This window comes from Echiichthys vipera, assembly GCF_963691815.1.
Source record: "Echiichthys vipera genome assembly, chromosome: 11".
NCBI classification, from domain to species: Eukaryota; Metazoa; Chordata; class Actinopteri; order Perciformes; family Trachinidae; genus Echiichthys; species Echiichthys vipera.
Genome location: NC_139836.1, coordinates 15,464,923 through 15,485,557, shown reverse-complemented (window position 1 = coordinate 15,485,557; position 20,635 = coordinate 15,464,923). Strand labels below are relative to the sequence as shown.

The window sequence follows — 20,635 nt, the reverse complement described above, 5'->3', positions numbered from 1 at the left end:
ATATCTCCAAAGATCTGTCTGAGAAGGATTTTTGTGGACTTAGTGTGTTGAATATCACCCTGCAGTGGAAAAACAACTAAAATCCCTTACTTTAGTGAAAGAAACCTGGCATTCAAACCTTTACCACCAATAGTGTGTTCTTGAAAATATCACAAATTTAATTGTGTCGGTAATTTGGATGGTGTCTCATTTGTTTGAGTGCATGATCACTTGTCTCCCATTAACCTGTTAAGAGTTTGTTTAATAGCTTCTGGTTGTGTTGCTTTAATTGCTGCCTCTCCCAGTTGGGTGACTCGAACTTTAATTGATAATTGAGATTTGGGGCCCTCATTAGACAGACTCATAAATAAGAGCACAATAATGTCTCTTCTGCAGGTAAACAAGTAACTGCAGGTGTCAGTAGAGTAAAAAAAATAAAAGCCTAAAAAAAGGATAAGGATTACTTTAGTATAAGATTACATTTCCTTGCTGGCGCTCACAAAATGTGCAAACATTTAATTAAGATATTCACTTTTATTTTATAATGAGTAAAAAAAGAGGAGAGGAAAGATGAGGTACATAAATTTTATATAAAATAAATTGCATTTTTCTTCATTTTTGCTTGTGTATTGCTTAAGCCTTGACAGAAGGCTGCTGTGTTTACCAATTTATGAGCCTTTGTTTGAGTGATACAAAGCGAACAAAATCATCTGCTGTGTGTGCGCATCCTTTTGACTGTTTTCTGCCTTCTCGCCTCTGGTGGCAGTTGTCATCCGTGATGCACCGGGTGTTGTTCCTTTGATGACCTCGATGACGACAGTGACTACGGCTGAGCAGGCGCTGATGCCCCCCAAAATATTTGGTGGCTTTACCCAAGCAGTCTTACTGCATTCATGTCACACATTTTGTTATGTTGCCTTTGCTGATCAATATTTCATCTTTGTTTACCCGCTCTCAACAGCCATTACATGTCTGACTGGCGTGGAAGCAGCAGCTCTGTCAGTGGAGTGTTTTGGTTTCTTTTCGCATTTTTTTTTATCATTAAGCTCTTTGTGAGTTTGATCTTGATCTAATTACAGGTCAAAGACTGGGAGGTTTTGTTTTCATTCATAGGTTTATAATGCAGGCTTTGTGAAACCTGCTGACACTGGAACTGTGATTAATGGTTTTACAAATAAAACTGCCCTGAACTGTCATCTACCATTATAGTCTTTTTTCCCAGTGGTCAGTGCTGGCTTTGAAAGTCGGATGCACTGTGTTTAAACATGTCATGACATTGGTCTTCTGTTGCATGGTCATATGTGATATGGACCCCTGTGTGCAAAATTGTTGTGTATACATTGTGTGTATACAGAGTTTAACCAACAATGCCAAACAGAAATAAACTTAAGGTCATATTCATTGTAAAACGGCAGAATTTTAAACTGTATTGTCATAAATATTTATTTTTATTTAGTTTGATACTCGCATTTTTGATTTCTACTTATACATGGTCCCATGTTTTAATGTTAAAAAAACACATTATTTTTCTCTTACTCACACTGTTTATGGGCATCTTTGCACCATGACTGCAGCCGGAAAATTACTTAAATGGCAGTGCAGCGGCACTTTCTACCTATATATGTAGAATTATGTATGGTCATAAAAAAATACCAGTACATAGCCTGCATTAATGGCATACATACATTTCTGTTTTACAGCAGTCAGCACAACCCCTGTAAAGGCTTCCAAATTATGTTGCATATATAAAAAGAAATGGGAGATGAATATATAATGTATGTCCACCATTCACTACAATTTCTCTTAAATATTATAATTGTAATTTATTAATATGACACCGTTCAGTAGAGAACACTAATTAGTTCAACTGTATAAAGGCGCCAACTTTCTCATCCTGACTGACTGAATGACCTGAATCTGGCACATAAGGCCCCTCTAGGTGTAAATGCAATTCTTAATCAGCCAGTGTGTTAAATTTCCAACAACATCGTGCTGAGAATAAAAAAAAACACAAAAAAGCCCTCCCCGTGAGCTGGAAATAGCTTCGTAGTGCCAAACAGTTATTAGCCATAAAACTAATGTCAAGCCGAAAGCTAATGTCATGCTAGTAAATCTCACTCTGCGTAATTTTGCCGCAGGTAAACCATCTGTGAATGACAGCGTGTTTGCTGCTATCTAGTTAACCAGTCAGATTTTTTATGGTTGTGGAAGAAACACCTTAGACCAGGGGTAGCCAACTCTGCTCCTGGAGAGCTACTGCAGAATCAGGTGTGTTGGAGCAGGGAGAAACCTAAAACATGCAGGAGCAGTAGCTCTCCAGGAGCAGAGTTGGCTAACCCTGTCTTAGACCGTTTAAGGTTTTACAGCAGCTCAACGTATCAACCAACCTGCGATTTGGAAACCCAACAGAAATCTGACCTTCAACAAGAACAAAAGCGACCTGTATCACAGCATCTTTAAAAAAGGTTGCATTCCTTTTCATCCTCTTTCCTCTTCCTCCCTCTCTTTCTTCTCTTCATGAGCTGAGTATTAGTCGCACCCTGCTGGAGAACTCACATCTTCTGCTCTAATGCTCTTCCCTCTGTGCACATATTAAAGCTTCTGCTTAATGTCTGAAAACAGACCTCCATGTGCTTTTCTCCAACAATGCTCTCAGAATCACAGTTACCATTTTTTCGATTCGCTGCACATGGTGTAGCCATGAGTTACATCACTGCTTATGGAAACGGGATGAAGGGATATGTGCTTTCTCCTCAGATGGAGAAACACAATTTTTGAGCATTATTCTTCATAATGTAGCATAATTACTAACATTGTGATGTGTATTCACAAGCGGATACTATAACATTAGCCTAAAATTGCAGGGTAAGTACTTGTTGGCAAATCAGTGTGATTCAAACAGCCAATCCTCAAAAATAAATCAAATTTAGGTCAATCTATGAGAAAATGCATTCCACTATTTTGTCGCTTTTAAGGGGAGGAAGGTGGGCGATAATATTATCAGAAGACAAGCCCAAAGTCATCTTTGCATCATCAGTGCTCATTATACCATTTAGAAACCAGGCAGTGGCGACATAAGATGAATAAAATAAATGAAAGCTATTGCTCATGTCCCTACCTGTGGCATTGGGAGGGCATCTATTAAAGGCCAGTTCTCCTGAGGGCGTCCGTCTCCACACCATTGACACGGCATAATCCTCAGGACAAATCTCATAAGGCGCTGAAAAGTGGTACAAGTGTGATTACGTCAATGCAAAGAGCTTTTCAGGATTTCCAATATGATGCAATGATTTCTTCATGTGAAACATGATATGGTTTTTTTCTGAATAGGCTTTTTTACTTTGGAGAATGGAAGTATCAAATGACTTTATATTAAAGACTTCAAAAGATTATTTTTCAAAATCGTACAATAAGCTTTGATGATACTTGAATTACTCAGTTTCTCACCCATATTTCAATGACTTCATATATTGGAGTGTTATCAAACACGTTATTTCCTCCTCTGTATCCACTTATCTGCTTCTCCTTTTCACGTTCTGTTATCGTTATGTGACATATCAGGGATAACTTTATTTTCATTCAGATCTTATTGTCCTTTGGCTCACCTGGACAGCGCTGGTCACTGCACTTTCTGACTTCCTCTCCGGTGCCATCACACTGTTGCCCAGTCACCGCTGCACCCTGACACACCCGTGCTCGCCTCTGCCATCCGCCGTCGCAGGACTTAGAGCAGCCGCTCCACGGACCCCAAGGATTCCACTGACCGTTAGCTAAAACAGAATTATCTTCTGTTAGAAACAGATACTAGAAGAGATGAGAGACAGATACAAAAGAATAGAATATCAACTAAAATGATCCACCAGTGTGTGTGAGTGTGTTTGTGTGTGTGTGTGTGTGTGTGTGTGTGTGTGTGGATTTGATGGTATGCGATTCAAAATTTTAATTTCATTTTATTGATTTCTCATTACATTTATTCATTTTACTATCTATGCATTCAGTTGGTAGATGCAGTTGATAATATTCCAAAAATGAATGAAATTACTTTGAATACTCAGGAGAATGTGTTTTATAGCTAAAGAAGCTGCTCTTTGAGTGGTAATTATTCGCCTCACTTTGCCAATATTAAAAGCCATTTATGCTGAAGTTTCCAAAATCAGCAGCATATTTTATGTCCTTGTAATGAACACTGCTAAATTGTGCATTAGACAAAAAAAAAACAGATGCTCCCCTTCAGCAATGTAGTAAATCACATGCCCTTGTCTGAACAGAAAGGTACAACACCCTGTGCGAGGGAAACACACTACTCTCATTTTAACCTCAGCTTACCCCCTCCTTCACACTTGCGGGGCTGTTTCATGTCCTACAACTAACCCCTGCCAGGATTGCTTCCGGAAGAGAAACAAAACAGAAACCATTGTGACCTGTTGGTTAAAACTATCCACAAGACATTGATCAAACCCCAGAAGATCAGAGCAGCTGATTCCTTAGACAGATGCACGCTCATGTGTTTCAAAGAACTCATTCTGCCAGCAGTCGTGGGAAAAGTCTTTCAATTTTGAAACACATAATATCGATTACGATCCTGCACAGGCCTTGATTGTAGCCATTAGTCTCTGTTTTTTCAAACCTTATAGTGTTTTGTTTCAAAAAATGTCTGTTGCCTTGCAGCACACTAAATTACTTAAATAAATATATGTAGGTTTCTAAAACACGTATTGGGTTTGCCGTGAACTCTTTTCTGTGTGTTCTACAAAGCAAGGCAATGCCTCCAAAAGTCATGGACACCGTGCTGACTTGATACACGAAGGCTAAGTCTGTGTTGTCTCCCTAATTTTTTGATCTCTCACCTCGGAAACCAATAAGAATTCCTAAGTGGGTAGGCCTCATTAAATGAATGTATTAAAATTGCATTATTCAATTCAATTCAAAAAAATTATGCATCCTCTCAGTGTGAGGCAACAGCACCGTCTGCTACATTATCTCAAGCACAAGTTGAAAATTCACAAGTATTTGCTGCTATCTCAGTGAGTCCAAGAGAGCAGCTTGGTTACACAACATTTTCACTGACTTTCAAATATTTGAGAGGAATCTCTTTGCCACACATACCAGGGAAATACAGAGGAAAAAACAGCTGTTTTAGGCTGCCGCAGAGAAAATTGCATCAGGAGATTATGAGAGTGCTCAGGCCCTTCATATGATCAGACAATTCAAAGCCTGATGGAGACCACTAAGCTGACATCTTTGAGCCTCTAATACATCTATGATGTTGACAGACAGTTTGGACAGCTAACCCTGAATTATGTGAAAGGCATGCAGTATATCTAACTGGATTTTACAAATCCAATTGATAGAGCATGGTCTTAAACATCAGTCTTGATTCTTACAACACAGCTCTGCTTCTTACCAAAGAGGTTTTCAGCACGTAACAGAAAGACTAAAACAGCTCAGTAAAAGGCTGCTTATTTGATCTAAAGTAATAGTAAAAGTAATAGTAGTGATGATAGTACTCATGATTGTAATAGTAATGATGACAACATGGGAAATTTTTTTGTCATTCTTTTCCTGCCATTTCAAATCACGATTTTGAATTTAGACATCAAAGCGGTTGTATAATTAAGATGCTCAGGATTTTACCTGTGCAGTCAGGATTATGGCACTCTCTGCTTTCTGCCCAGTGACCGCGACACTCAGATCCCCCATGGGCGGCCGCTGAGCACTGCCTGGTCCTCTGCTGAGTGCCATTGGCACAGGTCACCGAGCAATCGCTCCAAGAGCTCCACTCCTGCCACTGTCCGTCCACTGAGGCACCAACCACAACCCAACAAGCATGTCCCATGTGAAGGGAAAAAGAGGGCAGACAGAAACGGGAGGAGATATTCAGATCACTATTCTCTCTCAGATTCAAAGCCAAAAAAAAAAAACAGACAAAATAAATGACATGACTAATTGTAGATTTTTGGAGAATTGTACTGCTGGTTTCCTAGAATTTCCCAACATAGCCAAAGGCAAAAGGAGAGTAAAATGTACTTTTTTTGTAGAATGTCCTCATATTAAGATTAAGTCTATCTATTTAGTCTCCCATTTCCCCTGCCTGGGCAGAGGGAAACATCTGGGATTGAGTGGTTTTCACTGAGTCTGTTACCAGAGCAAAGCTAACATTTACTGTGTGGAAAAACTCATCATCACTAATCTGCTTAGCATTCACAGGCAATTGTGGGTAAGTGATTTTGACATCAGTGTTATAGTATTGACTTTCAACAGGGTTTCCTAAACCACATTACTGTATAATCTTTTCCTTTAAATGCACCACAAACTGGGCTTCTATTCAGATTTTTACTCACCTATGCAGTATTGTATTGATTATAGATTGAATACTTATAGATGTCTGTCAGGTAAACTACCACTATTCTCAATAAATGCTCTTTTGAAATCATCATGCCCCTTCAAGGATACTTGTTAATATTGTTATTCTGAATATAGATGATACCTGGGCATAGGGCTATGTTGCAAAGCTTAGTCTGGGTCTCAGGTCCATCACAGGCCCTGCCTCCATGCTGGGGAGGGGCACACATCCTAGTCCTAGTGCGGTGACCTCGGCCACACGTGAATGAGCACAGGCTCCACGGTGACCACTCCTCCCATACACCGTGTACTGCGGGCACAGAAAAGGCGTCAGGCCTAATCAATGTCTCTGTCTCTGCTATAGCATTAAACAAACTCATAACAAACTGCACTGAGCCATACGTGAAATAAAAACAATAAAAAAATGAAATAAGCAACATAACTAATGTAAATGAAACACTGAACACACAGACACTGTCGGGCTTCACAAAGCCTCAGCCACAAGCTTCAGTCACCTCTGTGCATTTAATGCAATGATAAATGCTACCACACTAAGAATGCTTCATACAACAGTAAAGGTACAGACATATGATAAATACTGAATGCCAATCTTTCGCACGGCAGTTTGAACATACAGAGAAGCAATAATAACAATCCCGACTTTCAAGGTTGGGGTGAGGGGCAGCAGTTCTGCCCAGTGTTACAGTTTGTTGAGTCTTCTTGGTTGACTGGGAATCTAATAGCTGAGGGCCTTCAGGTTAATGTGGGCTGATAAGGGTGTTTGTCATTACTCCAACATACTAATAATGGTTATACACAAAGCAGATAGTCTGCAACCTGGTTTCAGACCTCTGAATAACTGCCCACATTATACAATTGGTAATGAAATGGCCACTCAGACTAAATATCAGGCTAGACAGAGTTTCCTCATCAATATACAGAATATATTCTTGAGGCAATTTATGCTAAAATGTTTCAAAGGCCAATAATGTTCTTTTAATTACAATAGATCAATATCTCATATGGCATATTCATTTTTGGACACTTGGGACATACTGCCACTACAATCAAGATATTAAAAACCGAATTAGTAAAATACATTCAAACTGTAAACTGTTTTTTAAATTTTTGGATGAACACAAATTTAAAAGAACTTTAATTTTGTCATGCTTCAGTTTCTAATCATTTTCTGCACAACAGATCATTTTCAAGCACATGTATCAAAATCTAAAAATGAAATTGATACATTTGTAATTTTCCTCATCTCAGCTGCTTATTAAAATACATATTTTCAAATAAATGTTTTTTTTAATTATCATGAGGTGTTCCCTGTCAAACATGTTGGAAACATTTGATTAATTACAGAATAGCTGGCAAAAGGAATTATTCCTCTTTCATCTTGGTTTGTTTTGGAGAGGGAAATTGTGAGTCAGATAAGACTCTTCCTGTCTTGTCTTGGCAGTTGCAGTGTTCCTAAATGTACACAATTATGTTTAATGATGAATGCACTCAAAATGTTTAACCTTTGTGGCTCCATAATCAGTTTTATGGGGACAGAAATTATATCAAACTAAAATTATACTGGAACTATTTTTAGTACCAGAAGTATGCTCAAGATGAATGCACAACACACAGTGTGCAGCAGCTGCAAAATCCTTGTCTTCTAATCAGCTACAATGGTGCATAGGGAACTGCAATAGGAATAACAGGCTAATGTTAATGTAAACACACACAATATACCTGGTGATTTTTTTGTTATTTTGATTGCAGATGGTATTTAAGCCATTGAAAATGTATGTTTGACTACTTTGTCCAAAGGGGATACATGGTTCCTCTAAGAGGGGTCAGTACCCACAGCTTGTGCACAGACTTAATACGGTAAAATAGCTGGATCTTAGGATCAGATGTAAGTAGAGGAGTTGGATCTTGGTATCAAATTGATGGTCCACCATGAGGCGGAGCTACCGTGTGTCCCAGCCTCTGCCTGCTTTTAGCTAAGTGTCCCGTGGTGGCCAAATCATTTACTTTGAAAATTTCGAGTTCAAAGCAGGGAGTCACCAAAGCTACTGTAGCAGTGATGGAATAGGATTCCGCTTCTTTATGTTTCATGTTTTATGGACTGCAGCCATGGGATGCTGTTAGAGGTTAAATTCTTGGACCAGCACAATATGGTGGACAAAGCAAATGCATTTACCAAGACAGTTTCCATTATTTTGTGGTAAACTGGGATTAAGTTAATTTAATTCATATCAATGCAGGGAGGTTTTACCTTTTTAATTTGGTGACCTTCCTCTTGTGCCAAATTGTAGCCTAGTCATTCACATTTTGCAGACAGTCGTATTTTTTTTCTACAGAACTATTTGAGCTAGTTTCATCAAAATACAATCAAATCCACACTTATCATAAAGCTGCAGTTCAAGATTGTTGTGCAAACTTTTGCACATGGCTCTCACATTTGCTCTATACAAAAGGATCAATGGCACTTGGAAATGCTTTTGCAAAAACTATGACTCTTACATAAACTGAACTGGTTTCAGAGTCCTTGTAGGTTTTCAGGGTTTCTCTAGTAAAGAGATCATCATATCACATTAGACTCCCAGTCTCACAATTTTGTATTTATATTTGGTTTGCACTGATTATGAAAATGAAAGGCCTATGTGTCTGGCGTGGTTGTGAGTTATTTTTCTAGCACTGAAACAGTTGCTTTTTTCCGTTTCTTTAAACATTTGTTTATTAAATTAGACATGACTTTATGATCAAGTTTGAAAAATGCAATATTTTGTGGACTGAACGTCCAAGTGCTTTGGTTTGTATTAGAGGGTATGAACAAATAACCTATGGTAAGAGGTCTTGTTGTTGTTTTTGCTCATAAATATTTTTGTAGACAGACTGCCCTTTGTTTGGATATGCTTTGTTTTAATTGAAGCAATTGTTGCTTATGCTAATTGCCCATTGTAAGTAAACACATCACATTCTGTACGTCAACCAAGTTAGCTCGGGTGTTAAGAGCTACTGTACAATAGAAACTTATAGACCGTTTCAAAGGGATTCTATTGCTAGGCAACAGCCTTAGTCCTTTCTAACTTGCTGTCAGTTGATGTCATTCACATACACTGCAACGGAAAATAAACAAGGGCACATTTAGAATGTTTATGTTTACATCTTTGAAAAGGTATTTACTGTGTCAATTGTAAATCTTCTTAAATATGAGTATTATTACCTGTTCAGGCACAGTACAGTAGTTCCTCCAAACCACGTAACTCCATTGTCGTCAAAAAAACATCAAAACACATACCAGAAACACACCTTTGTACTCGACTGACATTACTTTACTGCCAAGAGCACACCTAGGTTTAGCGTGTTTTTATTTGTAAGAAAATACGCGGCTGCATCAGCATCCAGCATCTGCGCATGCTCGGTCGCACTGTCGCATTGTTTACAATCACTTTGCTAGTTTAACAAGCTGAGAAAAACGAATAAGATATCCGTGCTCGTGGACATTTGTTTCTGGCCGTTTTTGATGACAGTGGGGTTGAAAGGCATGGAGGGACACCTGCAATGGTAAACCGACAATACCTTCTTCTCACTTGTTGATAGAAAGATACAATAGGGGTTTCCCCATCGGCTGATGCCATTAGTGGAAAAGGATGTAGGACAACCTTGTACCCCGATCCCACCTAAACCAAACTTAACTTTGTGACATTTGTCTTAAAAAATAATTAATATTTAGTCAGATAAAAGCAAGTGAGGGTACCCATTTTTGAAATTGCACCGAAGACAAGAAGGAACAACGTCACTTGTTGTACAAGTGCGCAGTGCTTTAAAGAGAACAGGGAGTGTAAGGTTGAATAATTGAGATAGTTATATAATACTGAATGCTAATACCAACCTCCTCACACTGTATGTGCTAGAGTATTAAACTAAGTTTGTATTGGCTCTGAACGATGGCACTGGCATGATGTAAATCATGTTCTGTAGAAATGTCAAATGTGACTGGACTGATTTCCTTCTGCAGAATAACTACACCAGACTGTAAAAGAAAAAACTACAAATAAATAACTCTGGGTGCTGTTGTTGGTTGGGGTGAAAAAGGAGACTAATAGGAGAGTACTATTTCATAAAGCAGAGTTGTAATTGTGTTTTGGCAGATGCATTGTGTTGAAATAGTGGCATACAACCTGTATGGAGGCCCAAAATGTCCAACAACGTGCTTGATGCCAGCCTGCAGCACCTCCATTGACCCATTGTTCACTGATGATGTTGATGTTTCAGTGAAAACATATGACTTTTAAGGTAAGGCTACTTTCAGACTGAATGTGAAGTTTCTTTAATATAAGCATTCTCTATTTTGGAGGCATCCTTCCACCTTGGCATACTACTCACAGTTTGATAAGAGTGGATCGATCTGTCTGCCTTTCGGGATATTAGATATAGACTCTGTTTTTTTTTATGTGGCAGCATGCCAGGTGGGATTTTTATACCAGTTTGCGACTGCAACTGAGTAAAGTTAGTGCTGTATCAGCTAATTTTTTTTAGGCTGACTTGAAAAAATAATCCTGTGATCCTAGCACAAGGATTTAATATAAGTACGTGAAGAGAAAAAAAAACATTACTTTTCAGAAAATTACAAGCAATGCAATTTAACAACACTGCAGGACTACAGGGCATTTGATATGGTCTACTTAAAAACCCACGAAACGATACAATAAATTAAGAACATTGACATTTGAGATATTAAAACGTTTTCTCTCAAAAGGAAAACGCAGTTTTACTCTTGTGAGGAAGGTCAAAATTGCTTTAGATTTTTAGGTTTTCTGGATCCACAATTAGCCTTTAGCAAACACTTAATGTCTGCAGATCTTGAGATAAATCAAAGACAATAATCAATTTGCACCGTTAAATTCTGGCTTATAATTATTCTTCATGCAAATAAAATGCATATAGCTGGGATTCGGTTGTATAGCTTTTGAGAAATAGGATCTTCCATGCTGTGTGAACTAAATATAAATGGCCACAGAAGAGTCTCACCAAGACTGGTATTTAGGCAACTGCTCTTTTTAAGTGACTCAGCCTCTTTCTAGCTCTTAATGTCCACACACAGTAAGAGATTGACCCTTTTGAAAACTGCCAATTTCCCACTTTCACATGCCACATCTAAAACTCAAGTACAGTACATCATAGATCAGAATGTCAGAGGATGCAGCGTTCAGTATTTTTCAGCAGCAAGAGTTGATGCAGATTGAGATGCACTAAATTTGAATGCGCCATCAGATGTCTTGACTTAACATGAGTTCATAATCTCATTGCTTAATCAACATATTTGTCTGTGTAAACAATCCCAAAATGGATAACAGTGATTTTTTTAGAGCGACTCGCTGTCCTACCAGACGCATACAGACAAAAGGCACGCTGCGATCACGTGTCAGAAAAGCATCTGATGCTGATACCTGACTGCCAGTGACTCATCTGCCCTGCCATCATGGGTTGAGGAAGAAATGCCCTACCGCGTTTTTGAAGAAATGCTATTTTAAAATGCACGACTGACCTTCAAGGAAATGAAGCTGACAACATATCAGTATCTACTGCTCCCCGAGCTCCGTGCACAACCACATGTCATTAAACAATTTCAATGCTGATGAATTGCCTTACAGTTATGTGAAATGAATAACACAAAAGTGATAATGAAAAATAAAAAAAAACAAATTCACAAAATAACATAAAAGAAAGAAAGCATTAGATTAATTATGATAATAACAACTGCAATAATAATACATTCTTCAATACATTCATTGAAAAGTTTAAAACACAGCAACACATTTCCTCCTATAACAAACAAATGAGCAAAACATTAATATTCAAGAATCTGCGGCTAACACTACCTGGACAAGGGGCAGTGTTATTGCAAACCCTTGATTCTCTTAAAGGGCCGCTGCAGTGTGTTCCGTATGGTGAGACACATGTTCTTGTTCGCACCTGCGACCCTTGACCGCATGTTACAGAGCATGAGCTCCACTGGGACCACTCCTCTGCACCTGATTCACCTGTGTGGGAGAAGGGTGACACTAGTTAAATGCAGCAATATGGTCCTTGGGCAGGGCTTTCAGTACGGGACGGGATGGGTCAAGGTGGGTAGGGTTGAGTCAAATAAGGAGAGGCTAACATAAGTCGTTGGGGAGAAGTGGGTCTTTAGAGATTAATAAAAAAACACTATTGTACAGTCTATACTACCTTTATGTGATCTTTGATAAATACTGAATTGGCAGCTTCATTATTTTGACTAGTGATTTCATCCAGCACAAAAGGGGATTTACACTCATAGAAAGTAGTTTTATGTTATTTATAGTGTAGGAGAGATGTGTAAATGATTCTGCCTGATGTTAACAAATTTCAATGTGCATTTAAGCAAAGATCACAGAGAAGGCAAAGCTATGATTGATTATACAAAATAACAGTAGACATTAGGGTCATATCTAACCTTTTCACTTCATTCTTAAAAAAAATAAATCATGCATTTCAATGAAACCCAATAATATGCTTGAACGAAGTGAGACAATAAACAAAAATACATAAGAACATGGTGACATGCAAGAAAGACAACATCTGAAAAAATAAAATGGAATTTAATGAGTGTTAGTTCAGAAAGAGGTCTGAGATATGGATTCCCTTGCACTGCAGTAAACTGTCTAGTTTCCTTGACAACAGTGGAGCAAATTCTGTGCTTTAGACGATGGTTTAAAATGATTTGCAAATCCATTTTAACCTGTTAACTCCCAGGGGTGGAGAAAAAATGAGAAAGTTAGCTGATTTTATTCTACAGATCACAGCCATTTTCACGTGTTTGAATGTGGCTCAAAGCAGACTCAGTTGTGAGTGCCCAAAAGGAAAGTACTATTTTAGGCACACCATGTGATCCGGTTTCTATTGTCCAGGCTTTTTGTGCCTATATGGAGGTTTTGGCAAGTATAGCATTTGGTAGCAGATTGGTAACGAAAAAGGTTTCTTTTGCGTTAAATTGGAAAGATTAAGACAAAGAAAAGTGAAAAGGGCAAGCTATCTAAAAGCCATGAAATGCTAAATAAAGCTATATAAAATGATGAGGTAGGGGTGTGATTTCCAAAGCCATAGTAGCCTAAATGAAGAAAGAACAAATTATTTGGTGAGTAGAATCCAATCCCTGCATCAGAGTAGTCACCGAATAATGGATGTTTGATTATGTTAAACCCTCAGGTGAAGTATTCATTTTCTTTGAGGTTTTATGCATTAAAGAAATGATTTAATACAAAGAGGAATTGTTTCAATTGCAGCTCTGAATACATTTATGTCATTGGAAGTCATCAAATCATATATGAATTTTAAGCACAATATACTTTAAAGAAGTTTCTCAGTGTGTAATATCAAGGACACATAGATTCAGCCAAATAGGGATCTAAAACCTTCTCTTAATTTTGTAGATCATAAAAACGACTGAAAGGTGGATCAATTTGTTAAATGAGGCAGTACAGGGAGAGTAAATTGTGTGAGAATGAGAAACAGAAAAGCACAGGGATGCGACTTGACAGGGAAACAACATACCTATGGAGTGTGTAAAATGGAGAGGTGTTAATGAGTATATGTTAGTGTATATATGTATCGTGTTGCAAATTAAAATGGTAATGAAAGGCATTTTTTTGAAACAATGACAGCAATTTTAAATGGAACATCACGTGAAAAAATTAAAACATTTCCCAAAAATCAAAATAAAGAATAACAAAAATCTCACCCACCCACTGGAATAAAAACATGCGTTTTCTAGATAGAATAAAGCAACTAAATAATAAAAGCAATATTAAGGTTTGCTTTAATATTCATATCATTTCTTTCTTATATTATTAAAGGTTCTAAAACTCATTATGAATTTAAATCTTTTCATTGTTTTTATATTGGATGCTACACTTGATTAAGCAACAAAGTGTCATTTTATCTCTAAGCGCAGCATCTATCAGTTCATCTTTTGCCAAGTATGTGTTTCATATTTGGCTGAAGGGGTGGGTTTTTCATCAAATGACATTTCATTTATCAAGCCTTGGAGGAATTGATTAACTACATCAGTGCCTTAGCTTTAAACTGCTGTTTAATTAATGTTCTATGAATATACTGTATGAGTAATCCACTTGCCAACTCGCTATGTGACAATAAAACAAACAGACCCACAAAACCCAATTATGTTCTATATTCAAAGTAAATACTCATAGAGAAATGGGAAATTTATCTTCCTGCTTCATATGTAGCAATAGAGAATGAGTTGGAAAAAATAATAATGCAAAACATTTCCACTTAAAAGGTGCAGTACAAGAGAGAGCATGCATGATGAAATTAAGTTTAGTTAACAGAATAAAGTAAAGAAACATAACTACGGTATTACCAGTTTGTGCCATAAATTTAGCAGATTCAGCTTGCTCCTGCAGGGCCTTTGTGTCATGAACTGATCTTGGCCGCTGACTTTTTACTGTATGCTCTCCGATCATTCCATATTCTATGGGACAAAATAGAGGTTCATATGAAAGCTAGGCTTAAACATTATTTTCTGAGAACAAAAGCTTATTACATACTGTTTTTCAGGATGTTCGAAGCAACTGCAGTACATGGCTAGAAACAAAGACCACACAAGTTTGTATTTAATTTGTCCTTTAACCCTAGGGCATAGAACAATGCAACAAATTTATAAGGGTGAGTTGGAAGTATTAATTGAGCTTGAAAGCACAGCGTAGACACATAGCAAACATGCAAATAAACTCACATCGGTCTTTAAGACTTTAACACTTCACCAGACCAGCTCCCTCCCGCCCTACCCTCCTGCACACCCCCAAAAATAAAATAAAATAAAATGATAGTAAAAATGTGTAAGCCATCAGAAAGCCACAGAGGAGGGGGTCATGGACATAACATGCTATTGATCCACAGTATTTCAACAGTTTGTCATGTTTGCAGGATTTCTTTTTTTTTTTTGTTTACCCAGTCCAAACGTGTGAACCTTTTATTAAATTAGACAAATGTATTCTGAGCTGTATTCTTTACAATGCATGCCCTCTTTGTTTGCCATAAAGGGACAAAGAGACGATGAACACAATGTTCTGACTCCACACTGAGAAAAGTGATGCTTGCAGTGTTGCATTTCTTTTAGAATTTGCATCAACTGTTTCAAGTAAATTTGACACACTTTGATCAGTTACATGTTACTTACATTAAAAACGGTGTTGCAAATTATTTCCGAACCCTTATTTTAATTAAAATTACCAGCATTACTTTTTTGAAGTGTGGCCCTAATGAGGTGATTATATCATTTGCAAAATAGGCAATGAGGTGATGCATCAACGAAAAAATCACACATACCTCATGTTAGTACATAAGACAATACAATGCATCAGCCACTGATAGGGAGGATGTTTAAACCATCACTTCTAATCTAGTTTGTAGCCTCAGTATCCTCTGTTCCCTACAGCAGACTGCATGCCTAGAAAGACTGACCTCCCTTTACAGTGAGGCTTAGATCTGTCATCTCATTTGAACATGTTTCGCTAAAAGCTAACATTTTAGGACTAATTATGTGGTAAATCACTTGACTTGAAGAAAAGACAGTTGTATGATCTACACATCAGACTGTTGGCATCTACTAAATTATATTAACAAACATGTTCCATGATTGGGTTAAGATAAATAAAAAAATCAAGACCAATAATTAAAACATTACTCTGGGTTTTCATCTACATTCAAGCAACACCCTTTCCAAGTATAACATCAGGGAAACTGTGTATGTATTAGGATAAAAATTAGAATATTACAAGTGTGTAATAAAGGAGAGAATGCCGCCAGGTATCACAGCCTTTTTGATGCTGATTGGGATCTTCAGAACCCTGACTGCACAGTAACAAGCTTCAAAAGCATGTCAAAGGTCTTTCACTCTGATTTTAATGTTTCCACATCTGTTTTGAAACCGATTAGGCAGAAAGCAATGTGAACTCTTTGCTGGACAAAGAACATGTGCAAGTACAGTGATGGTTGGACAAACAGTGGGTAGTTGATCTTACGTTCAGCCATGCAAGGTTAACCACTGTAGATACTTTGACATGTTATCCCTTGTGTTACCCTATGGTGTCCTGGATCCTGAACTAATTCCCCATTTAGCAGAATAAAAGGGCTGTCTGATTTAGTCACCCTTTAGTCTGCTACTTTGCAGGGAATCAAACCAAACGCATGGTCAGTTACTTTATAATGAATTTATACAAGTGAAACTAAACACTAAAAGCTATCAAACAACAAAGAGGAGCATTTTCATTTCACTTGGCTCAGTGGGGCTGGATGGATATGGACAATACGTACAAAAATATTTAGCTTCTTTAAATGATTTTGATTTTCAGTAACAACACACAACTGTTAAATTGCAAAAGTTCAAAATAGGTACAAATCATTATAGACACCCTACTGTCCTGTATTCAATAACATAGCAACAGTGGTACAAGTACAAAGGCAGCAGAACTTTAAGGGGAACTGTGCCCGTCTTTTAAAACAGTTCCTAAGACACTAAGATTAGTGAACATGAACAACTTTCTCCCAAATTCAAAAGAGTGCTAAAACGTGTGATGTCATCAAGTAAAAAGTATGGAACAGCTCAATAGACAGTAACTAGGCAAAGATCTCATAGATGACACAGAGCGACCACCACAATAGAAAAGAGCTCGTCTGAATAAAAAACAAACAAACAAACCTTCTGTTTATATACTTCTACTTATATAAAAGTATATTTATATACTTGATGACATCTCAAGTTTGAGACTCACTTCTCTGGTTTCTGGCTTTAAAGGAACGGGTAGCTCATGTTCACAAATATTGACTTAACTTTCCTAGGTCATGGAAATAACATACATGAATTTTGAAAATGGGTGCATGAATATAACTATACTGTATACTGAGAAAGCAATTCCTTCCTGCACAGCTCTCTGTTGTGTTACATTTAGAAGCAACATAAATGTAGATTAATGTTTAGTTCCTGTATCAAGGAGGACATATGAGCCGTGGGCTCTGATAGTCTGTATTCCTTTTTTAAATACTAATCAACATGGCTGGCTTCGCTTATCATTGATCGTAACTCCATCATACCTTGGAAAAGATTTGCCTCTGCAAAACATTGATCAAGTCAGCCTATTAAACAGGGATATTAGCCCTACAGTCAGTCACACCTAATCTAATATAGCTCCTAGCAGTTTATGATGAACAATAAAACAAAAAGCATTGAAACATGAAAGAGATTATAATAATGTCATTTACCGTGATGTCAGTAAGATACTTGCTGTGTACTCATTAGAAAGCACACCCACACTGTGACTAAAACTTCACACATTTTTAATGAGAAGTGTTTTATCATCATGAATTCATCTTGTGTGTGCCGTGCTTAAAGATATATATAAATATATATATTTAAGCACCTTTTGTGTTTTTTACATTATCTGTTCACTGCACCTTGTATTATTATATTTACTTTGCACTAAAATTAGATCCCTTATTTATACATTTTATGCATCTTTTTATATTGCATTTAATATTGTTGTTTTGATGAGTGTGTGTGTTGTTATTGTGTGTATTGCTGCTCTATCTATCTCTCTTTCTCTTTCTCTCTCTTTCTCTCCTCGACCTAATGGTATATAAATAAATACTAAATTTTGTGCATAAGTGTATGAGACTGGATGCCAAAAAGCCAAGATGTTAATCCCAATGTTCGTTTCAAAGAGCCTGAGGTAGAGTGGAAAAGAGCAGGATGTCGAACCATGACACTAGAAAAGTACTGACAAACAAGCACTGTTTAATTGAACTACAAGGATGTATTCAAGCCTGTGGCTACACTATATAACCGTAAACATCAGACACAAACCACAATTTTAGAGGGGCAAGCTGTTTGTCATTTGTGAAAGCAGCCTAAAACAATGTCTTCACTGTATTACAAAGCCTGGGTGATACATGTAGCATGTCATTACTTTTCAAGCATTTCAAACATGTTTGAGACAGCATCGCTTTCATGTTTTGGCCACTTTTCAGAACTTTTTAGCTCTGTTTTTAAGAAAATTATTTTTTAAGATTCATAAGTTGTCTGTCCTTCAGTCGAGACCAAAGAAAATACTTATTATCAATATCCATCAACAATCATGCTTCAATGACAAAGGAGAGACAACGCCATTCAGAGAAATCAATTAATATTAGCTTTCCTTCCTTTTGTGCAATGAAAGATCCATTCACTTTGTTTTGCATGCACACAACCTTTATGACATGCATCACTTACAAAAGCATGCATTTTGCGCCCAATAATTAAAAACAACATTCCCACAGGTTTTATAGTGACCACTTAATATAGCAGGATTGAAAAAACGGAGGAATATTGGCAATTCTTTTCTGAAATACTTGACATATTTTTGGAGGATCAAATACATTTGCCTAAAATAGGGAGCCGAATGACTTGAGATGACCTTGGCAAACCGATCAGCACCAGCCACTTTTCCTTCCACAACAGGCAACTTATTTAAACACAAGGTCAAAGCAGTGCAGCTTGCTCCAGTAAGAATTTATAAATCTTAATAATCTACAACTCTCTGGACCAAATGGACTTCTTCTTACTGTACAACTAGATCTACAGTATATGGTATTAGTAACAACTGAGGGAACATTAAAAATGTACAGAGAGCAGTCATATTGCTAGTCAATGCCGCACCTACTGTAATTCGAAAGAAGTTAATGTACACTGTACTGTATTTACTGAACAAAGTCAGGCTAAAGACCATCAATAATATCATCATAACTAAAAAATAAATTGTTGTTTTTATATAGATAAAGTGTACAGTGAAGAATGTATGGCTCCTGCTCAAATAAATACTTGTACTTTCTGGATATATTCTTAACCTCCTTTTTCAAGCAATATACCAAGTATAATGACAATAAAGAGAATTCTTATTCTGATCGGATATTGTTGGACTATTATCATCCATATTATTTCTGTGTAATGTATTTCCCTTTAGATAAAATTGCACTCTCCATGAAACAATAACTGTTTTGTAGCATCAGGAAATCACTTATTAGTCTCCCTGAGATTGTGGAGCCTGGTGCTTTTGACATATTAAATAATAATAATAATTACAATCAAGGTCTGCTGAAGTTTGCTGAGGGAAGAGATCAAGGTGGATGGAAGAGACATCAAAACACAGACTTTCACCTGGGAGTAAGGTTGTCAGAAATATTGATACTTCAATACTTTTCAATACTACATTTTTCAAAACGATACGATTTCCACATTTGATAGTATGGAAAGTAACAAAGCTATAAAAAAGAAAAAAAGATCTTATTTTGTGTCCTTGTCTTGTCCTTTTTTCTTTTTTTGCAATGGTATCGAAAGAGAGTGTCGCTTTTTATATTGTTGTAGGAGTCCGCAGTTTGTGTGCCATGTGAAAACAGAAATCAATGTTGTTATTTAACAAAATTGCTTATTATATTTTATGTACAAACTACTTATTACTTATCTTAACCCAAACCTCAATCATTTTAATTCGCAACATTAACAAGGTATTTAAAATGGCGACCGTGATCCTTGAGGAAAATCAGTTTAAGCTAATTTGTATAATTATCAGCAGATTCACTGTTGATTTTTGTGACTCTCAATACATATGAACCACAATGACTCCATGTCAGTCTCATGTCTCTCCATAATTGTTAACATTAGCATCTGTTGACAGCTTAGACAGCCAAGCAGGGTGCAGTCTTAATGTCTCCAACACCTGACTGACTGACAAAATTATTGAACTAATAAAGGCCACTTTACCCTCTCATATATAAATTCACTGTCAGAAAATAACTAAATCTATAGGGAAAGAAAGCAGTAACCTGATGCACACACTTTAACGCATACACCCTCTTCCTTTTTTTCCCATTTTAAAAAGCTCCTATTCGCTAAATGAAGAAGCAGAATTGGCGCTCCATTCAGCAACACTGCATCATCAATTACAATTACTTCCAGTAAGTGCAGAAATAGATCGTTTTTAAAGGGTACAAAGCAAAAACCGCTTTCTGCCACCATGCTGTGCCATCAGTTTTTAATGGCAGCCATTTTGCCTGCTTGTCTGGGATTATCAACAAATCAGGTGAGCAATAAAGAGGTGGCTGATGAGATTAAGGCTGTTTTTAAGCAATACCTTCCTCTCAACTTGAAGTAACTGAGGTGATTCGGTGGCTAGTCTCCTGAGTCAGGCTGCTTTGCAAGTTGAACTTATCATGGGATGTGTTGCCCACACTAAAAAGGAAA

The 20,635-nt window shown here is 37.2% G+C and overlaps 1 protein-coding gene across 1 annotated transcript in view; it reads right to left on the bottom strand.

Moving 5' to 3' along the window:
* The window catches only part of adgrb3 (adhesion G protein-coupled receptor B3), a gene marked incomplete at both ends in the record, with an annotated part of 114,963 nt that overhangs the window by 52,651 nt on the left and 41,677 nt on the right, over window positions 1–20,635 (bottom strand). The window contains 6 exons of the mRNA XM_083922644.1: window positions 3,098–3,199; window positions 3,585–3,749; window positions 5,614–5,778; window positions 6,467–6,631; window positions 12,201–12,362; window positions 14,723–14,833. Of these exons, the coding sequence (XP_083778770.1) occupies window positions 3,098–3,199; window positions 3,585–3,749; window positions 5,614–5,778; window positions 6,467–6,631; window positions 12,201–12,362; window positions 14,723–14,833 (870 nt within the window). The remainder of the gene's footprint in view (window positions 1–3,097; window positions 3,200–3,584; window positions 3,750–5,613; window positions 5,779–6,466; window positions 6,632–12,200; window positions 12,363–14,722; window positions 14,834–20,635) is intronic.